General features: G+C 39.0%; 1 protein-coding gene across 2 annotated transcripts in view; it reads right to left on the bottom strand.

Moving 5' to 3' along the window:
• The window catches only part of pkn2a (protein kinase N2a), a 30,581-nt gene that overhangs the window by 1,004 nt on the left and 7,812 nt on the right, over positions 1 to 21,765 (bottom strand). The window contains exons 3-21 of one of the 2 annotated variants that reach the window (XM_042718136.1): positions 17,725 to 17,879; positions 15,659 to 15,788; positions 15,426 to 15,571; positions 7,618 to 7,846; positions 6,848 to 7,030; positions 6,610 to 6,719; positions 6,377 to 6,520; positions 6,067 to 6,142; positions 3,675 to 3,834; positions 3,467 to 3,578; positions 3,063 to 3,199; positions 2,905 to 2,989; positions 1,778 to 1,869; positions 1,515 to 1,691; positions 1,366 to 1,428; positions 1,190 to 1,266; positions 972 to 1,114; positions 201 to 308; positions 27 to 107 (exon numbers count right to left, since the gene is read on the bottom strand). In XM_042718136.1, coding sequence (XP_042574070.1) covers positions 27 to 107; positions 201 to 308; positions 972 to 1,114; positions 1,190 to 1,266; positions 1,366 to 1,428; positions 1,515 to 1,691; positions 1,778 to 1,869; positions 2,905 to 2,989; positions 3,063 to 3,199; positions 3,467 to 3,578; positions 3,675 to 3,834; positions 6,067 to 6,142; positions 6,377 to 6,520; positions 6,610 to 6,719; positions 6,848 to 7,030; positions 7,618 to 7,846; positions 15,426 to 15,571; positions 15,659 to 15,788; positions 17,725 to 17,879 — 2,408 coding nt within the window. Of the gene's footprint in view, positions 1 to 26; positions 108 to 200; positions 309 to 971; positions 1,115 to 1,189; positions 1,267 to 1,365; positions 1,429 to 1,514; positions 1,692 to 1,777; positions 1,870 to 2,904; positions 2,990 to 3,062; positions 3,200 to 3,460; positions 3,579 to 3,674; positions 3,835 to 6,066; positions 6,143 to 6,376; positions 6,521 to 6,609; positions 6,720 to 6,847; positions 7,031 to 7,617; positions 7,847 to 15,425; positions 15,572 to 15,658; positions 15,789 to 17,724; positions 17,880 to 21,765 lie in introns of both variants that reach the window. The other variant, XM_042718135.1, reaches the window with a different exon arrangement.

Raw genomic sequence — 21,765 nt, 5'->3', positions numbered from 1 at the left:
ATGTAGCCAGATGGTTCAGAAGTTACCCTGAAGAACAGATGTTTCTTCACATCCTCTGCGTCACGCTCACCCGCTCCAAGTCGTCGCTCGGGATTCCTTCTTAATAACTGTGTGGGAAAGTGAAAGATGTTAATAACAAGACTGATATTCTTGTCCACACCTGGTACATTCACACTGGTAAAGCTGCTCTTAGTACCAACCCTTCTCATAACGGAGATGGCTTCTGTTGAGAGGAATCTTGGGTAGCGAACTTCGTCATTCACAATGCTGTCAAACACCTCTTCTTCATCATCACCGGGAAATGGAGACTATGGAAACATGAATTGACTTAGTAACACAAAACTGTTACAAAAATACTAAAACATTTGCTTGTATGAATATGAATATGATTATCTCCTCCTACAGGTTATGAGGTGCACTCAAAAGTTTGAGGTCAGTAAGATTTTTTTTTTTGTAAGAAATTAATATTTTTATTCATTCAGGAAGGAATCTAAAGTGAGAGTAAAGACATTTCTAATGTTTCTAATGTTATTTCTATCTCAAATAAATGCTGTTCTTTATAACTTTCAAATAACATTAAACATTTTTTTTTAAACATTAATAATAATAATTTCTTGGACAGCAACAGCATATTAGAATGATTTCTGAAGGATCATGTGACACTGAAGATTGGGGTATTCATTTAAATATATTTTAAAATATATTTTTTTTTTGTTTTACTGTACTTTTAATTAAATAACCAAATGTAGCCTTGGTGAGCATAAGAGACTTATTTAAAATAAAATAAAAGAAAATAAAATAATAAATTAAATTAAATTAAATTAAAATAAATAAAAATAATATAAAATTTAATAAAATTAAATAAAATAAAAATAAATAATAAAATAAAATAAAACTCTGACCCCAAACTTTTAAGGTAGTGTATTTAGAGATGATGAGAAATTAATAAACCGAAGTGGATGAGGTCTGACCTCGCCGACAAGCATCTCAAAGATAAGCACGCCGAGCCCCCACCAGTCCACCGCACGCGTGTAGGATGTTTCGGTTAACACCTCAGGAGCCAGAAATTCTGGAGTGCCACAGAAAGTGCTCGTTTTGTCCCGGTAACCCATTCCTAACACAGAAAAGGGTAGAACATTTGCCTCTGGGGCTTGTACAGCAGACAACACAACAAGAAGCATATCCTTACCTTCTTTGCAAAGACCAAAGTCGGCAATCTTGACGAATCCCTCTGTGTCAAGCAGTAAGTTATCCAACTTCAGATCTCTGAAGAATACATTTATTTATCCTCAAATGAACTTGATGAAAAACAATGAATATTTGTTTCAAGAATTCAATAGTAAAGTACAGATTTTTTTCTAATACCTGTATACAATCTTGTGCTCGTGTAAAAACTGTAACCCCAGGACGACACAGGCTGCATAAAACCTGCAACAATCAATAACAACAGAACATGTAATGATGATGCAGGCTTGATTACAATTATCTAAAAGTATGACTTTTGTGTCCCTCACGTGGCCCGTGGCTCCGAAAACACATCAGCATGAATGTGCATCATGAGGTCTCCTCCCGCTGCATACTCCATCACAAAACACACATGCTCCTTGGTCTGGAAACATGCAAAAAGATTGACGAGGAACGGGTGCCGCACACTGTTCACAGTCTCGAATATCCTCTTCTCACACATCAAACTGGGAGAATAGAAAATAAGACAGCTATTAGTTGATAAGTGTTGCTCACAAATGATTGTTATATAAAACAGACAAGAACAATTTACCTTTCAACCTCATCACGTGCGACAACATCTCCCTTCTTAAGGGCCTTGATGGCAAACATTTCACCTGTAATACTGTATTCCGCTAATAACACCTGGAGGAAAATAAAAAAGTGAAAGCAGATGACAACTGGATTCTGTGTGTGATGTTTCCTGCTAGAAAAGTCACTGTCACTATTTCGGGTATTTGTCAAAGTATATGTAGTGCTATATTGCTGTTAGGGCATTTTGGGTGGTTGTTTACTAGTCCTATAAGACCACCCTCAAGTCTCTAGGATATCTTGGTAAAGATATCATTCTCTCTTTAAATGTAAATATAGCATTTTTTTGCCAGCTGTATGATCTGTCACAGAAAAAGAAACATATCACATACAAAAACAGTTAGGTAACAACTTTATGTATAATGGCTTTAAGTAAAGTAAGATAAAGGGTTAGTAAAGGCTATAATGCATTATAATCATTCATAATGTGCATTGTAATACATTATATCTTGTAGAAAATAATTATAACCAAATTTAAAATGCATAGTGTAACAATAAATTGCTAAGTGTTATAATGCATTAACTGTGGTTACAATTATTCATGAGAATGCATTATAAATTGCATTACAAGGCACTATTAATGCATTAAAACTAAATTTATAAAGCTTTATACATAAAGGCTTTAAGTAAAGTGTTACCTAAAGTTAATAGCAAAAAAAGAAGCAATGTCAGATGCTCACAAACTGATCATTTTTTTCATAAATGATAACCGATAAATGGTCCATATCAAATAAAATACAGAATATATAATATATATATTAAATATATTTTTTTTTAAAATAAAGACTGAAATCCAAAATCAAACATTTTAAATGCGACAGATAAATTAAGTCAGTATTATAATGTTACAGTATTATAATTACAATGTTATAATGCTAAATATAAAAAAGGGTTATTTTGAGACCTAACCAATTTTTTTATTATTATTATTAACTAACACTAAATGCTGTAACAAATGCTCGTGGTTATTCAATGCATAAACTTACATGAACTGATATAACCTTATTGTAAAGTGCTACCTAAATCTCCAAAAATGATATTGCCTTAGAAATCACCACTAAAAAAAGGAAACTGTAAATAGCCTCATACCTTTCCAAAATGGCCACGGCCTAACACTGCAACACATTTAAAGTCTTTAAGACTGAAATGAAACTGTTCTTCCTCCTCTTCATCCCTACAACAACAAAAGTCCTTTAGAAATGTCAAGTGTATATTTGCTGGTACAAGACAAACTATAAATAGTTCACCTTATTTCTGTGTTCTTTTGGACAGATCTGAGCTGTAACGCTGACGGCTGAGTCTCATGTTCCACGACTTCTTTAAGCTCAGACTGAACAATGATGCTATTTCTGTCATTTCGGTAGTCAAATGAAGTCAAAGCGTCCTGTAAAAGGAGAACATAAGCCTTTCAGCTGCTGCTGTACAAGATGACACTGGATAACTGTTATCTTTTTGTTATTAAAGGTAACGGTCAAAGCATTTCCTTTTCCTTTCAAATGCAAAACATGAATTACATGTCCACTTCAGATCTTTATCCTCAGAGTTTAAAGGAGTCTAACTGTGCTTTCAAGGAAACAGATGACATCAGCACAGATGCCTGGACAGCTTATCTTTACAACAACCACATGATAGTGTGTGATGTTACCCGTTCTTGCTCTTTGTTGGGGAGCTTGTCCTCTGGCAAGACTTCTCTTATACTAACAGGAGAGTAATGCTTTGGTGTAGCGTCTTTGTCAAAGTCCAGTTTTGTCACTATTGGGTCACTAGAGAGGGCAGACCAACACAAACAGACACGTGATAGCACTGCCTAATGACTAGTTTAACAAAGTAAGTGTGTTCATTATATTGTATATTCATGCCTCCTCAGAGCAGGGGTTCCTGGGTGACTGCTGTGTCCCGTCTCAGCTGCCAGCTCTGCCACTTGAGGACTAAATGAGTTATTGGGAGAGGGAATGGCCCTCTTTACTAGCCGGCCCCATGTACCGATGCTCATCTGAGAGGCCCGCAGGAACGGTTTCCCTGCAGACATGGGAGACGAGAAGAAACACATTTATCAGACCTCTATAAACCTCTTTACTTAGAGATCAGGGTAATATAAGCAAGAAGCTACAATGACAATAACATAAACTAAACTAAACCAAATGGTGTTTCACAAAGGAAAGCTTTCAGGTTTGGGACTGAAGCCCAGGTTTGTTGACAGGTGGGAATAAATCACGGTTTTGCTTTATTACAAGCAGTATGCCTGTATTATGAAAAGGAATTTTATTTATAAGTGGCCCATAATTAGTTTTTTTTTTTTTTGTGACAGTTTTAATATTTAATTTTATTAACTGCTCTTAAAAGTCAACATTTTCTTTTTGAAATAAAACCGTTTGAATTTCTATGTAAACATATTGTAACTTTCTCCCCAGCTTGCTATGAAATTTAAGATTTTGTTACATCACAAAAATAAATACAATAAAAACAGCCTGCCAAGTATTAGATCCAAACACAAACCCCTAGCCAGCCTACACTACCGTTAAAAGTTTGGGGTCAGTAAGATTTTTTTTGTTGAGAAATTAATACTTTGATTCAGCAAGGGTGCATTAAATTGATCAAACTGACAGTAAAGAACTATATAATGCTATCCACCTCTTTCCTAAAGAGCCTACTGTGGTTTAGATGATGGGAGGCACTTCCAGTTTGGGGAAGTATTACAAATAATCCTTATCCGTCCTGAATGGGCTATACATTTTCACTCCTTTTCTATTTTCAGAAGTCAGGAGAATAACGTTATGTTTGGTATATTAATGTGACGTGATATAAAAACAACATCTATAGAATAGCTCTTTTCAGCCCACTGCATAATTTTCATGTTTCCGCTGTATTCCGCTGTAAGTAAATGAAAAAAGCCAACATATACTGTGCATTTGTGATCTGTTCTCCTAATTTGATTTAAATGATGAATAATTCCCTGGAATGCACTAAGAATCTTTCATTTTTCTACTCAAATCCTCATGTCTCTTTTTTTAGTTCTGTTTTCACATGGATGCTGTAAAATGTCATTGTTATGAAATATATTACTATTACTATAATGATATTTAACACGTACATAATATTGCTGCGGGTAGAAGGAGGATCTTTAAGAGTTATTTATGTTACGTTGAAAGTGATTTGTTAATGCTTTTACACTTATAAATTTCCTTTTAATGACCCATTGTTGAAGGGTGAATAAAATAAATGTCCCCTCATTTTACCCAGTTTTTGAAAATGCTGATTGTTTACAATGTAAACGGACGTTACTCTCATAATTTGTGCAAAGCGTCATGGGGCGTAGGAAAAAGGTGGATACAAGATTTCTAATTCAAATAAATGCTGTTTTTTGAACATTCTATTCATCAAAGAATCCTGGAAAAAACATTATTACATTTTACATTTTATTATTAAGTATTGCACTTTCCACCTAAATATTAAGCAGCACAAAAGTTCTCAACTGTAAAGACTGGGGTAACGGCTATTGAAAAATTCAGCTTCGCATAAGAAATAAATTACATTTTAAAATATATTACAATAGAAAGTTTTACATTTTAATAATGTATTTTAAATTGTAATATTTCACAGTATTTCTGGTTTTGCTGTATGCTAGATCAAACAAATGCATAAGAGACTTTTTTCAGTGAAAAAAAGTAATTGAACAATAATTTAAAATGTGATACAAGATTTTTTTTCATGTGATCCCCATTCAAAGTGTCTTTCAATAAGTGGTGCCCAACTATCATCCTGGAAAAAAGTAGTTATTTTGCATATTTAATGATATCTAACTAGATTCTATGTAAAAGCATTTTCACTTTTGGAAGTCCAGTCAAATAATACAGAAACCTGTGATGTGATTTGATATTACTTTAGATTCATCACTGACACTGGAAATAAAATGTTGAGTGTATTGCATTGTGGGATACTCTACCCAGCACAGTATGCTCTGTTGCATGCTACTTTTTTGGCAAATGCAGCAGGTCAACTGGTTATTCTATACATACAGACAATTTGCGTAATATGCATATCACATGCAATTTAGGTGTTCAAATACAAATCTTGAATGTGCACCACCAAAAAAAAGGCCACAATTTAATTCTATAGGTCTGGCAAATGGTCCTACAAAGCAATTTTTCAAACTTTTTTTTTTGCTCAAGAAACCATAATATAAATCTTTTGATGAATTGTCAAACTGCGAAATTTCAATAATACTCTTCCGTGTCGAAGAAATGCCCTCACCTTGTTGCTTTGAGAAGATCTTTTTCTGCCTTTGGAGTTTGGTTCTTCTCTCAATGACTGGATTAAAAAACGTAACCTGTAACAAAAATGGCTTTTAGATTAAGCTCTGAAAACTAATCAAATTCCACTTCAGATCTACTAGGCTCAGTTTCTTTAAAGAAGCAAAGGTGGGAAAACCTGCCCGGGGGGTTTCAGGGGCCACTGTGCATGAGGAATTCCTCTTTGATTTTCTCACAGAGCTCTGGGCTGCTAATCAGAGCGCTCTTTGTGGGAAAGTATTGATCACTGAGAGACAATATTGTAAAGATACCTCTGCAAATAGAGTCCCTTGTGGCTCAAGGTAAAGGCACATTCCGTGCCGCTGGTTGTCCAGGAAGTCCTCCAGTCGCAGGAATTTCACCGCACAAAGGGACCGCCAATCTCTCCAATACACAGAGATCTCCAGCTCACGAGACTGTGGTAAACAAACATTTGCCAAAGTATATATAAACAAGACCAAGAAGTGTTTTATGCATAAATAAACATCATGTACAGTGAGTTTACCCGGTCTAGCTCTAATGTAAACTTCTGGTCCCACGACTGATTACTGACAGGTTTCCAACTGGTCTGACCAACTACAGTGTTGTCAAGCTTCAGAACAGCACTAATCTCATCTGGAGACAAACAGAGACACATACACACATTAAGCTTCTCAACTGCCACAGCTTTGCTTTTTAGTCGTAAAGTCAAATGAAAGGCTGGTGAAAAGCCACTTGAAAGTAAGCACTAAGAACTACTCAACTGGACAAGTCGTCATTTTTGGAGAGATTCCGAACGCTGGTTCCTCTGCGGTTCCCACGGCTCATGAAAGAGGAGCGCGTTTCACTGGGGCTCCAACCGGGCAGCGGCACCGATGTGGCTTTAGAACGGCCAGGAACATTGTCTAACAGGTCCTGACATCCCATGAGCCGAACCTCTAATTTGCCTGTTTTTGTCAATAACAATCACCATTAAAATATGCTGCCATTTGAAAGTTTGGGGTCAGTATGATTTTTTAAATTTTTTTGGAAGAAGCCTTATGCTCACGCAGGCTAAATGTATTTGAAAAATATAGGGAAAACAGTAATATTGTGAAATATTATTACAATTTAAAATGATGGTTTCTATTTTAATACATCTCAACATGTAATTTATTCCTGTGATGGCAAAACTGAATTTTCAGCAGCCATTACTCCAGTCTTCAATTTCACATAATCCTTCAGAAAGCATTACAATATGCTGCTTTGATGCTCAAGATACATTTCTTATACAGTTGTGCTGCTTGAAATTTCTCTGGAAACCATGACATTTTATTTCAGGATACTTTGACAAACAAAGTTAAAAAAAATAGCATTTATTTTAAAAAAGAATCATAATCTTTTTTTAAGATTCTAAATGTCTTTGTACCTCTGATCAATTAATGCATTCTTGCGGAATATATATTTTTTATTTTAATCTTACTGACCCCAGTTTACAGCTTCATGACACTTTAATAACATTAATGTAAATCTGAAGGTAATATGTGTTGGTCACCTGTGAGTGCAGCTGGTTTGGTGCTGTACTGGTTTTTAACAGTGCTGTTGTGGTTCTGTGTTGATATGAAGCTCTGGCGAGGACTGAGGGCTGGAGAGGACATAAGCGATAACTCCTCCATGATCAGACTGCTCTTGGGATGGTTCTTCGGAAGCTCACTGAGTCTCTGCTCCAGGGAATACTTCAACAAATCCAGCTTCTGACTGGACTCATTAAACCTGGCTTGGGCCTGGATTTCACAAAATGACAGCAGAGGAATTAATGGCAGTTGGATGCATAGATATGAATCTAAAGGTGCAGTCACATTTACTGTTGCTTGTTGAAATGTTGTGGGTGAAATCCAGTCATAGCAACAGAAATCCTGGCAGTTTCAGCACACGATTTTTCTTGTACTCAAGTTGATCACACAAATTCACTGCATTGATAAACAGAACACTTCTTGGTTTGAAAGTAACTTCTATTTACGCTGTGCTTCATACATTGCTACACTACTGACAACAGACTATTGACCTTTTCTGCATGCAAATATTCCCTGAATTTTCCATAATGTGGCCGCACCTTTACCTTGCTAAACTGAAAAATGGCATTAACAGAACAGTTCACCAATAATGAACTTTGTCATTATTAATAGTGGTCGACCGATATATCGGCCGAAATATGGCATTTTGCAAATATCGGCATCGGCCAATAAGTTTTTCTGCTTGGCCAATGTGTTTGAGGGGGAACTTTTATTTTGACAGTGCTAATTGTGTTAAGTGAATGCTTTAAACTTTAAACTCGTGATTTCAAATTATGCTGCGCTTTATGCATTTGCCCACTGTCATATTCATGTGCTGTATGTAAAATGAGTGTTACCCTGGCTTTATTTGAAAAATATGATTCCCAATACACACAAACTTCCCAGAATACTGAGTGCCCTGTTGGTTACGGTGTTTACTTCCTTTTTAATTATATTTTTATGAAATATTTGTGAAAAATACTTTGTCATCTAAAGTACAGTATATTTATTTTACACATTTATTTTTTAATCCATTGTCAAATGATTTAAAATTTCTTAAATATTAATCAAAAAAATTTTAAAAACTGTATCGGCTTTATATCGGCCCCCCTGCTTTCCAAGATATTGGCATCGTCTGTCAAACAACCAATATCGGTCGACCACTCTATATATTATTAGATGTTTTTATGTCATGCTTACAAGTAATCAAGCTTACAAATGAAATTATTATATACATTATTTGATTTTTATTTCACAACTACAAGCAAGCAAGCTTACAAATTAAACTCAGTTATTTAAATTTTTTATTTATTCCACACAAATAAGCTTATTAAATTAAATTGTAAGCTTGCTTATTTGTGTGAAAGTATAAGTGTGAAATTTTATATATATACAGTATATTGGGGTGTAACGGTACACAGATGTCACGGTTCGGTATGTACCTCGGTTCAGGAGTCAAGGTTTGATATGATTTCGGGAAACAGGAAAAACAACAACAAATCTACTATGCTAGGTTTCTTTTCATTTATTTTGAACAGACAGTAGTACAAATTAAAAAAATTCCACTTAGATGTGAAAATGCTAAATATTATATTAAATTATAATTTTATATCTAAATATATAAAATCTGCAGTACATATATACATACAAATAATAAATTCTTGAAATATATTTGATTTAGTTTACAGATAAACAAGGGGAAAAAAATGCTCCGGTTACTCACGTAACCTCAGTACTGTGAGATAAGGGAACGACCGTTGCATCATCATTGACAACTGGTTGGGGAAACTCCTGTTTACTCTGTTACTGAAGCCTGATTTGTTAACGTCAATGTTAAACCAATGGCGCTCGAGCCCGCCAGAGGGTGGAGCCGACTGCTATATAAGCCTGGCCGGAGTGCCATTTCATCGGAATTAACGACTGAAGCAACAGCCATCGATTTGTGTGCCCCAGCCTGCAACTATAGCAGTAATCCTCTAATATCTGGCTCGCAAGATCCACTTTCCTGCAGATTTTAGCTCTAACCCTAATCAAACACACCTGAGTTTGCTTATCAGTGTCTTCAGGATCATTAGAAAAATCACAGGTAGGTTTTCTGATTAGGGTTGGAGCTGAACTCTGTGGGAAAGTGGATCTCGCAAGCCAGATTTGAGGATCACTGAACTATAGCATGGCCAGTAATGCAACGCTCATTCCCTTATCTCAGGGAACCGAGGTTACATGAGTAACCGGAACATTCCCTATCGGAATGTAACTCACATTCCGAGGTCAACTAAAGATAACTTTCCCTACCCGAGGGGGGGAAAAAGTAAGCATTAAGTGGATAATCTCTCCAATATAGATCTCACTGGACCAGGCCCAAGAGGAGGCCATTCCTCTGGTGGAATGGGCCCTCACACCTAAAGGGCATTGCAAGCCAGCTGAGGCATGAGCCAGAGCTATAGCGTCTACTATCCAATGAGATATCCTTTGCTTTGTGACAGGCAGTCCTTCAGAGCCACGATGGCTGCCACACAGACTTTGAGCCTGGAAGGGGTGCACCCTTTATCCAGCAGCTCCTGTAAAAAGGTTAGCACTTGGGACACGTTACATGATACTGGATCCTGGTTCAGTGCTAAACACCAGTCACTGAAGACTGACCACTTCAGGGCATAGAGGTGTCTTGTAGACGGAGCTCTAGCCTCTAAAATGGTATTAGTGACTCCCGCCGAGTGGCCAGACACGAAGGCTTCACAGCTCAGGCTGAGGATGCCAAATCTTGCCCTGCGCCTGTGTGAGAAGGTCTCTCCTCAGTGGTATTGACGATGGTGCTGCAGATAGCAGCTGGATCATCTATGGAAAACAGACTTGGTTTCTCCAGAGAGGGGCCACGAAGAGGAGAGAGCACTTTGTGTCCCTGACTGGCCTGATAACCTGGGGTAGCAGGGCGAATGGAGGGAAAGCATACAGGCGGGTTGTTGGGACAATCGTCGGCCAGAACATCCCGCTGTCTCAAAAAATAGATTGGCCAGTGATAGCTGTCTTTGGAGGCGAAGAGGTCTTTCTCTGCCCTGCCACCTTGGAGGTTGATATAGGCCACCACTGTTGTGTTGTCTGACCGGACCAGAACATGGTGCCCCTATAAGGCAGGCAGGAAGGTTTTCAGGGCTAGACAAACTGCCATCATTTTGAGGCAGTTGATATGTGGGCGTCACTTGTGGGTCAACCAGGAGCCATACGCTGGGTTGCCATTATATATAGCGCCCCAGCCTGAGCCGGAGGCATCAGTTGTGACCACCTTCCTTCTGGAGGTCATTCCCAACTGCACACCTGAATGATACAGGCAAGAATTTTCCAAGGAGCCACAGCTTTGACGCAGCGATGGGTTACCTTGACATAAAAGCACCCAGACGCCAGGTGTGGGACGGGACGTGGTCTTTCAGCCAAAGTTGAAGGGGCCGCATGTGAAGCAGGCCCAGGGAAATAACCGAGGAGGCAGCCGTCATGAAGCCAAGCATCCTCTGCAATGCCCTCAGGGGACGTACAGTCCCCAGCCTGAAAGACTCGGCCACTTGCTGGCAACTCAGGGAGTATTCCAGAGTAATCCAAGAATCCTTACAGAGTCTATGACTGACCCCAGAAAGGACACTCACTGTCTGGGAATCAGAAAACTTTAGATTTTCCAGCCCAAGACAATCAAGGTGGTAGAGTGACAATGACCTGTGAGCAATAGCCCACCGTTCTGAGTCGGCTAATACTAGCCAATCGTCGAAGTAGTTCAATATGCGGATTCCTGTCTGTCTTAGAGGGGAAAGAGCCACATCTACACACTTCATGAAAGTGCGGGGGGCCAGGGACAGACCAAATGGTAGGACCATATACTGATAGGCCACTCTCTCAAAAGCAAATCTCAAGAACGGTCTGTGATGAGATGCTATTTGGATGTGAAAGTAAGCATCTTTCAAATCCACAGACAGAAATGAGTCCTCGGGGTGAATCTGCACGAGAATCTGTTTCAAAGATAACATTCTGAACGGGCATCGCATTAGGGCCTGATTCAGATGTCTGAGATCAAGAATCGGTCTGAGCCCGCCATCTTTTTTGGGAACGAGGAAGTATCGACTGTAGAAGCCTAACTCACTCTTCGCTAAGGGGACCATTTCCATGGCACCCTTTGCAAGCAGTGTTTGCACTTCAGCTCGAAGAATATGAGATTTGTTGTCCTGCACCAAAGTCTGCACAACACCTCTGAATACAGGCGGCCTGCGAGCGAACTGAAGCAGTTAGCCTCGATCTATAATCTTTAGAACCCAATCTGACACGCCCGGAATGGCTTTCCAAGCCAGCAGCCGAGCTGCTAGAGGCTCTATTTTTGTTGATGCTGGCTCACTGCCCAAAGGGGGAGAACTGACATGTCTGAGTGTAGGAAGAGAAAAATTAGTTCTTTAAGGTTTTTGAGCCCTCTATCACAGCGGTAGCGTTTCATGGCACACGCTGAACTGGCAGGACATTCCACGCTAAAAAATCTCCTCCGCTCAGAGGTGCTCGAAGGGGTGGGGATCGCGAGCCTTCTTTGAGGGGGTTCAGGCATTTGCGAGAACTTGCCCTCTCCTCTTCCTCTCTACACGCAGATCAGGACGACTTCTTAGGGTCTGGGTCCAGCACTACATGAGGGCAGGGACCTTGGCACTTTGGGAAGGGATACTTCCTTGCCGTCCGGGGGCGCTTTTGTACGTCAGGCTCCAGCTTGTGTGAGAGTTGAGACTGTGCCGTCTTTGCAGGCTGCTATGGGGACGTTGCAAAGGGAAGCTTGAAACAGTCGCCATGCTGGGGCGCTTAGGCAGGAAATGACACAGCGCTTGTGACGTCTTTTGGGCCTCAGTAAAGCACTCAGTGAAGCCATCCATGGCAGGGCCATAAAGTCCCTTGGGGGAAACCGGGGAATCAAGGAAGGCCATCTTTTCGGCGTCCTTGATGTCCGTCAAGTTTAGCCATAGCCACGCTCCAGCACCACCAGGCTAGCTATGGCCTTGCCCACTGCCCACATCGTCGCCTTGGTAGCGCGCAGTGCCAGATTTGTCACCATACGCAGCTCCGTGAAGGTGCCAGGATCCCGGCCAGACTCATCCATGTCCCAGAGATGTTTGGCTTGAAACACTTGAAGCACAGACATTGTATGCAGGGCTGAACCTGCCTGGCCAGCTGCTGCATAATCCCTGTTGGCTAGGGCTGACGTCATCCTTCAGGGCGTTGAGGGATGCACTGCAGCTTTAAGCCCATGGCTCGACGGTGGAAGAAGGTGAGCAGCCAACACCTCTTCCAGAGGGGGGAGCTTGCAATACCCCTTGTCCTCAGTGCCGTCAATGATGGTGAGAGCTGCAGCAGTCGAGGAGTTAATACGCCCCGAGTACAGAGCCTGCCATATTTTGGTGAGCTTGTCGTGCACCGCAGGCCTGAAGGGAGCTGGACGCTGATGGGAGGAAGGATGATGTTGTCCTTTCAGGAACCATTCATTGAGGAGGCTGGGGGCAGTTCCTCCACTGCGCGGGAGAACACACATCAGCTCCGCGTCTACACTGGGCCACATAGACTGAGATGGAGGGGGAGCTTCAGGCTCTTCACCGGAACACACTCACTCATCAGCGTCAGATGCCATCAAGGACATGGAGTCGTCGACAACCACCTCTTCCTCAGAAGCGCAGAAGGAGACCAAGCCACTCGCATCCGACGGGGGCCACTGATCCTCGGATGCATAGCACACCAGCGACATGAAGTGCTGCGGGGAGACTGAAGTATATGGGTGCTGGGCCGACACCACATCACTTGAGCCCGAGAAGATGGGCCATCTGTGCTGCTGCTGCTTCCTATTTAGAGAGAAAGGAGTCGGGAGAACAAAGCGGAGAGGACCGCCTTCGTGGAAGAAGGTGATCCGTGACCGAAGATGGGCAAGATTCATGTTGTCGCAGTGAGAACATGAAGCCTCGGTGAGTGCAGCCTCTTCGTGGGAGACCCCCAGACAGGCGACACACTCGTTGTGACCATCAGCTTCATGCAGTGGGTCCTTGCATAAGCTACACTCGTGAAGCGACATTTGAAACAATGCTCTTTGAGAAATTGTTCAGAATATTTGCTCTTTTTATCCAGCTGGATAGCTGCAGGGGAAACTCGAACTTGGTTTGATGGCAGAAGAGCAGGCTGTGCTTCTTGCTTCAGCACAGAGTCAGGGAAGAGATGGTCTCGTTGCTGAAGGAGAAGATTCTGATGAAATGGCCCCTCTGGCAGGCTTGAGCACCATTGGTTTGTTCAACTACACAAACGTTTCAAGTGTGCAATTCACGTCATTAGCTCGTTGTTCTTCTGCTGGCAGTTATTAAAAAGCTTTGCATTACTTCGGGGGCCCCCATCTGGATTGAGGATGAATTGCCTGTATTCGTTGTAAGGCCTCATGCACCGAACAGAGATGTCTGTACCGTGACGGTTTGGTACGAATAGATGTATCGTTACACCCCTAATATACAGTACAGGTCAAAAGTTTGGAAACATTACTATTTTTCATGTTTTTGAAAGAAGTTTCTTCTGCTCATCAAGCCTGCATTTATTTGATCAAAAATACAGAAAAAAATGTAATATTGTGATATATTATTACAATTTAAAATAATTGTTTTTAAATTTATTATACTTTAAATTATCATTTATTTCTGTGATGCAACAGCTGAATTTTTAGGATCATTATCACATGATCCTTTAGAAATCCTTCTAATATGATGATTCATTATCAAAGTTGGAAAAACAGTTCTGCTGCTTAATATTTTTTCAGAACATGTGATACTTTTTTAGGATACTCTGATTAATAAAAAAAAAAAAAAAAAAAAAAAAAAAAAAAGAAGCTATGTTTTTAAAATATAAATATTTTGTAATAACAATATACACTACTGGTCAGTAATTTGGGGTCAGTAATTTTTTTTTCGTTCTTTTTTTTAATAAAATCAATACTTTTATTCAGCAAGGATGTGTTAAATTGATAAAAAGTGACAGTAAAGAAAATATATTATTATAATATATATATATTATTAGAATTTTTTTTTTATTTTGAATAAATGCAGTTCTTTTTAACCTTTTATTCATCAAAATATATTAGACAGCAGAACTGTTTCCAACACTCATAATAAATCAGAATATTAGAATGATTTCTAAATGATCATGTGATAGACTGGATGTTATATGTGGACACTGAAGGCTGGAGTAATGATGCTGAAAATTCAGCTTTGCATCACAGGAATAAAATTATTTTTTAAAAGTATATTCAAATAGAAAAAACTATTATTTTAAAGTTATAATAATATTTCACAATATTACTACTGTTTCCGTATTTTTGATCAAATAAATGCAGGCTTGATGAGCAGAAGAAACTTCTTTCAAAAACATTTAAAAATAGTAATGTTTCCAAACTTTGACCTGTACTGTATATGTGTGTGTGTACTATAGATATATATATATATATATCTATATATATATATATATAGTATATTATATATATATATAATATATATATATATATAATATATTTTATATATATACACCACACACACACACATTTGTGTGTGTGTCAACATTTTAAATTGGATCAAAACCTTTCATTAAAGTAAAAAAAATTTTGTTGTTTTTTGTTGTTTTTTAAAAAGCTCAAACACTGCTGGTAGTCTCTCTGGCCACCTTCTTTTTTTTGAATGAATGGGTAGGTGGGTTGGTTATTACTTAAATATTGTTATAGGTGTGATGTGTATGAGTGTTGTGTTTTGAGGGTGTTGTTGTGGGTGTAGTTTTGAAATTCCTCTGAGTGAGCCCTCTTCTCAGCCAGTTTACCAGAGCCCAACAGCTTCATGACATTCTTGGCCCCCTCGGCCACAGCATACTCTATCCGTGTGTGATGGCAGAGTTCCTCCACCCGCAGGTCCAGAGGACTGATGATGGGTTTGGCTGCACAACAACACCACATACATATTTATTGTTTGTGTTTGTTGAACTGTGAATGCTAATGCTGGAGGAACTACATGTGAATGTTACCAATGACATCATTGTTGTCGAAGCTGAGCTCGCTGGTTTGGCTGGCTTTGAGAATCTGCATTCGGATGAACTCGATCTTGGTTTTGCTGTCTTGAAGCATCTGCTGTGCTGTTGCAAGCAGTTTTCTGTCCTGCAAGGTCAACAACAGGCAAAAAATCAAGTCATGCAAAAACAAATACAGATTTTATGTGATGACAGGAAATTTTCTTTCTGCTAAACTATTATCTTTTTAAAATAGGGATGCGCGATATTATCGGACCAATATCGGAAACGGCCGATAATGGCTTTAAATGTAAATATTGGAATCAGGCTGATATGAAAAATTATGCCAATATGTCTTGCTGATAAGAGGAATACATTAACTCACATGTGCTCAAGGTGTGCTAGCGATTAGATCATGTCAGCAGGGTGGCTTCATTCTTGAAGCAAAGTTTTGCCTGAATGATGATTAGATTCACTGTTTTGGATTGCTGCATTTAAACTGAGAATGCACGTACAGAACGACGCGTTTGGTGTGAGATGGAGTCAACAGCAATAGCACATGCAGCGCACATGCAGCGGGGTCTTCCATGGGTTTTAGTAAGGTTTTTTTATTGAGTTTTGGTTGCTTTTGGGGTGCTTTTGGTATAATTATGGTAAAATGAACAAATTATATTTAGACTGTTTCTGATTAAATAAAGCAGTAATTGATGCCATAAAATCATGAGTATGTTTTGATTTAAAGTTCAGAAGCTATAGCTTACATGAACAAAAAAAAAAAAAAAAAAAAAACACAAACATGTCACTTAAAAAAATATAAATACTGATTTATTCGTTAATGTGTAATAGGTTATATTTTTTAAACAAATTATGACCTCTAAAAGATTTTCCAAATTTTTAAAACTCTTGCTTTAGAACATTTACAAATGTTAAATCTTAACATAAAATGTTAAGGTTACCACTGCTAACGAAAAAATAATTTGCTTATAATTTCTGCACAGGATAGACTTGGTGTTGTTTCCAAACAAAATAAAATATATCGGTATCGGCATATCGGTTATCTACAAATATCCAACAATGTGCATCGCTATTTTAAAATTGTTTATTTTTTTTTTTACTTCACTTTATTTAATTAATTTATGTAAAATATTTAACACTGGTAGCACTCTTGTGCAAGCTGGTCAAAGGCTAAACAAATTCCATGGACTGCTACCCTGCCAAGAGTGTGTGAGAAGGAAAGGCTTCCGTTTACAAGTCATTTCCTGGCTGACATCAGCCCTTGCAAACTTCCCATAGGGCTGCACCGTGTGTGTGTGAGTGTGTTGCCAGAGGGGATAAGTTCATCACCAGCACCACTCCTATGGCCAAACCTCTCAGGGAAGTCACAGGAGCTGCACTCATGTCACTGAAGTAAAGCAGTAGTACTGGTGCCCGTATTTCTATCCAAATGAATTTAGACATTTTATTTAGCTGTTAAAGTTTGGGGTAAGTAAGATTTTTAGGATAAGAATAGCCTACATTTTCCATCACGTATGCGATTAATTGATTAAAAATTATGGTAAAGTCATTTATAAAGTTCCAAAAGATGTTTATTTCAATACTGCTACTTTCTATTAAGCAAATAATCTTTAAAATGTATAACATGGTCTATATATTAAACAGTGCAATTGAAATGTTTTTTGAGCAGCAAATCAGCATATTAGAATGATTTCTGAAGGATCATGTGACACTGAAGACTGCAGTAATGGATGCTGAAAATTCCGCTTTACCATCACAGAATAAATTACATTTTAAAATACTTTAAAATATATAAGAGATATTTTAAAATGTAATCATATTTCACAATATTACTGCTTTTAATATATTATTCATCAAATAATTGCAGCCTTGGTAAGCATAAGAAGCTTCTTTCAAAAACATTTACCTTTTACTGACGTCAAACTTTTGACTGGTTCAGGGCCAAGATGGTTATATAGTGTTCTCTCATGTGCTTTGTAAACAACAGAACCTGGATTGTACATCACTGGTAATAAAAAAAAAAGCCTGAAGCGAAAAGAGTCATTAAATAAAACCAAATGGTACACTACCTTTGAGGAGCCATTTGAATACATCTGGATCATGTTCTCGGCCCCCTGTTTCACCTTCAATTCAATGTCGTTCTGTTTTTTCAGGGCTGCTAGTCTGCTGCTGATAGTGCATGTTCGTGCTTCACTTTTAGGGCTGTCCAGCGTAAGAGGGCACTCTGGGAAAGAAATGGAAGAAGTTAGTAGGATCCGAAGAGATTCTAAAGACAGACTTCCTGAAGCAATTTAGAATTAAGAGGATAGTTCTCCCAAAAATAAAAACTCTTGTCATCATTTATTCACCATCATATCACTCAAACCTGTATGATGTAAAAAAGAATTTGAGACATGTCTCTGTGTTTTTGGTCAATACAATCAAAGTCACTGCACTCCAATGTTGTTTGATTGCCAGCTCAACTACTTCACAACACCAGCACCAACTAAATAATCATACTTTCTTTGGGTCAGAAAAGAGAGGCGAGTAGTCTGAGAGCAACAGAAATTAAGTTTATGCAGTTTTCTGTGGCCACTTCCAGATTTTTGGCTAAACCATAAAAAAACAGGAAGGATGTTGCAACAAGAGTACCTGATTCTTTGTTTGACCTAAGGCTGAACGATTAATTGCATTTGCGATAATATCGCGATATGAGAAAATGCGATTTTCTAATCGCAACGGTGCGCGATTTGAGGTGGGGCATGTGACGCGAGCGAAAGAGCGGAGAACTCGGCTGCAACAACTTTTCATCCTGTCAGTTCATCTTAACCTGTAGCGCAATGGCCTCTGCCTCGACGGAACAGTCAGTAACTGACACAGCTGCGACTTTAATCTCAAAGAGGAACAGCACGTCGGTGGTGTTGGAACTATTTTGGTTTCAAAAAAGAAGATGCTGCACAGCTTCAGGTGTTATGCAGAGCATGCCGTGCTCCCGTTGCGACTTCATGGGTAACACTACAAACTTGTTTCAGCACTTAAAAAAATACCAACAAATCAATGTATGACAGTTGTATGACCAAAATGCCGAGCACCAGTGCGCCAGACAGGCCAAATACCTCAAGACAGGGATCACTGACCGAAATGTTCGAAAGTGTCACTCCGTATGAACGTAATTCAAAACGGCACGGGGAAATCACTCGGGCAATACCGAGTTCATAGCCAAAGATATGATGCCTCTCAGCACGGTGACCAAGCCTGGATTCGTGGCATTGACATATACTGCTTGATAAACGGTACAATATACCCTCCCGTACATACTTCAGTCCAGACTGCCATACCGGAGCTGTACAAAAAGTGTAAAGAGAAAGTCGCCGCGGAGGTTTTAAAACGGTGGAGTTTTTTGCTAGCACTACAGATATGTGGTCAAGCCGCACAGCTGAGCCTTACCAGAGTCTTACAGTCCATTTTATTGATGAAGATTTCAACCTCAGAGCTCGCTGCCTACAAACTACCTACTTCCCAGACGACCACACAGGGGAAAATATTGCAGCCGGCCTGAGAGAAGGGCTTGCCAGCTGGGATCTCCACGAGGAGAATCACGTCTGCATCACGACGGACAACGCGTCAAATATGGTTCTGGCTGCGCGGCTTAATGAATGGACGAGGCTCCAGTGTTTTGGGCACAGATTACATCTTGCCGTTGGTAAGTTATGTCGCGTGTGTGTGTGTGTGTGTGTGTGTGTGTGTGTGTGTGTGCGTGCGCGCAAAAGAGAGAGATGCGTCGATTAGTAATAAGCTGGATACAAATATATAAATTATGTGTAGTTTGGGATTCATTAAATTAATATTTCCTCCCACTCCTTTTCTAATATGTAAATTGAAATATTATGTTTTGATTTTATGTCTGTTGTGGAATGGCCACCTGCATTTTTGTTTTTTTGTTTGTTTTTGTTTTTTTACATGTTCTAAATAAACACAAAAAGTGTGTGTGTGTGTGTGTGTGTGAGAGAGAGAGAGAGAGAGAGAGAGAGAGAGAGGACAGGGGTGTGGATGTGTGCATTTTAGAATGACAGAGAATGTGAGTGTGTAATAGTGATAGCCTTGAATCACAAAACTCAAATTTAATTGTGTGTAATACACTACTTTCTATTTCTTTCAGAAAATGCACTCAAAGATGACAGAGTGTCAAGGGCAACAGCACTGCGCAGGAAGCTGGTGGGACACTTTTCCCACAGTTGGAAGAAGGCAGCACTGATGGAGGCACAGAGGGAGCTCAAACTCCCTGAGCACAACCTCATAACGGAGTGCCCAACAAGATGGGGATCTAAAGAAATGATGATTGCTAGAGTGCTTGAACAGGCCAAAGCCATTTCTCAGGTATTGTCTGGAGATCGATATGCACGCTCCCTCATCCCAACCTGGCAAGATATTGATGTGTTGGAGTCGATTCACAAGGCACTGCATCCTCTACTGGAATTTACTGATGCTCTTTCTGGAGAGGAGTATGTGAGCATCTCCTACCTCAAGCCAGTTCTTCACCTTTTTGCCACATCAGTCCTGGCTGAAGATGCTGAGGACACTGACCTGACTAAATCAATAAAAATTAAAGTCCTAGCATACCTCAATAATAAATATGGAGACCCAAACATCCAGGAGCTTTTGGATGTTGCCTGTTTCCTGGACCCTAGGTTCAAAATACAGTACATCAGTACTGACAACATCCCTGCTATCAAGACCCGACTGAAGACAGAGATGGTAGACTTAGCACAGCGTACATATCATCGGGTAAATGATAATTATGTATTTCACAAAAACACAATTTTTCTGTAAAATCTAACTGGAAAACTAATGGCTGTTTGTTTTTATCTAATAGGAGAAGAGGTCTCGTACTGAAACTGTTCAGATGCCTCAAAGTGCACAGCCCTTGGGGGAAAAGGCGAAGAGGTCTCTTGGCGTCAGTTTCAAGACCAGTGCAGCCTCTCCTTCTTTGCCTGTTGAAGATGTCGCAGAGGCAGAGTTAAACAATTACCTGATGACTCCTACCATTGATGGAGAAGATGATCCCTTGGCTTGGTGGAGGGGTGCACAAGATCAGCTACCCACAGTTGTGCATCATGGCCCGCAAGTATCTTTGTGTACCTGCCACAAGCGCTCCCTCAGAGCGTCTTTTTAGCACAGGAGGGAATATTGTGACTTGCACTCGCTCATCCTTGAAGCCAGCAAAAAGTCAATATTCTGGTTTTCTTAGCAAAAAACCTGTGAGCCACTGAGAACAAAACTGTTGGATCATTATAGCTGGCAGTGCCATACTCGTAGTGAACTTTAGTCTGTGTGTGGTGTGTTATTGTTGTGTACTTGATAAGTGAGGTTGATCTATTCCAAATTATAATATTCAAATAGTTTTTGTCTAATTTAAAAGTGCATTTCTCCATTTTTTTATTTATAACTTTATTTATTTTGATTTTACTAAATATTTTCAAAGCAAATGCTGTTGCAGTTGTGTGAAATGTTACTGACTTTGGAGCAGTAAGATAATTATTATTTTTAATTATTTTTTTTCTTCAGACTGTAAATTTTTTGCACACAGTGTTTACAAAGTGCGCATACCTTTGTTTAAATTATTGAAATGCACAGTGGCAAAGCCATAGATGTTTCTGCAACGAGCAGTTCAATAAAAATGTCATTTATTTCAAGTCATACATGTTTTAATTTAATTATAACAAATAGGCCCAGCCTATGGGAAAGAACATTTTCACACTAAATGCATCTAATATTGTGTTGGTCATATTTAAATAATTCATTACGTTTTGTTGGGGAAAAAAGAGGATAAAAAAAATCTTTACAAAACAAATCGCATATTAAATCGCAATCGCAATATTGGGGAAAAAAAATCGCAATTAGATTATTTTCCCAAATCGTTCAGCCTTAGTTTTTTGTTTTTTTAGTATTACATTAAGAGTCAAGTTTAGAAGGTGTGCTATTTTTAGTGTGAAGTATTTTTGTTTTTTTGTTTATTTTGAAATATTTTTTTTTTGTTGGTTAAAAGATGTTGTTATGGTGAAAGCACTCTTATGAGGGTGATTGCTTAATTCTGTAAGTTTTGCAGTTTTCCAGGAAGGTTTTTTGGTTGC

The sequence above is a fragment of the Cyprinus carpio genome, chromosome B2, assembly GCF_018340385.1.
Source record: "Cyprinus carpio isolate SPL01 chromosome B2, ASM1834038v1, whole genome shotgun sequence".
Lineage (NCBI taxonomy): Eukaryota > Metazoa > Chordata > Actinopteri > Cypriniformes > Cyprinidae > Cyprinus > Cyprinus carpio.
Note: the sequence above shows the minus strand (reverse complement) of the source record. Positions and strands in the feature narration are given on the sequence as shown.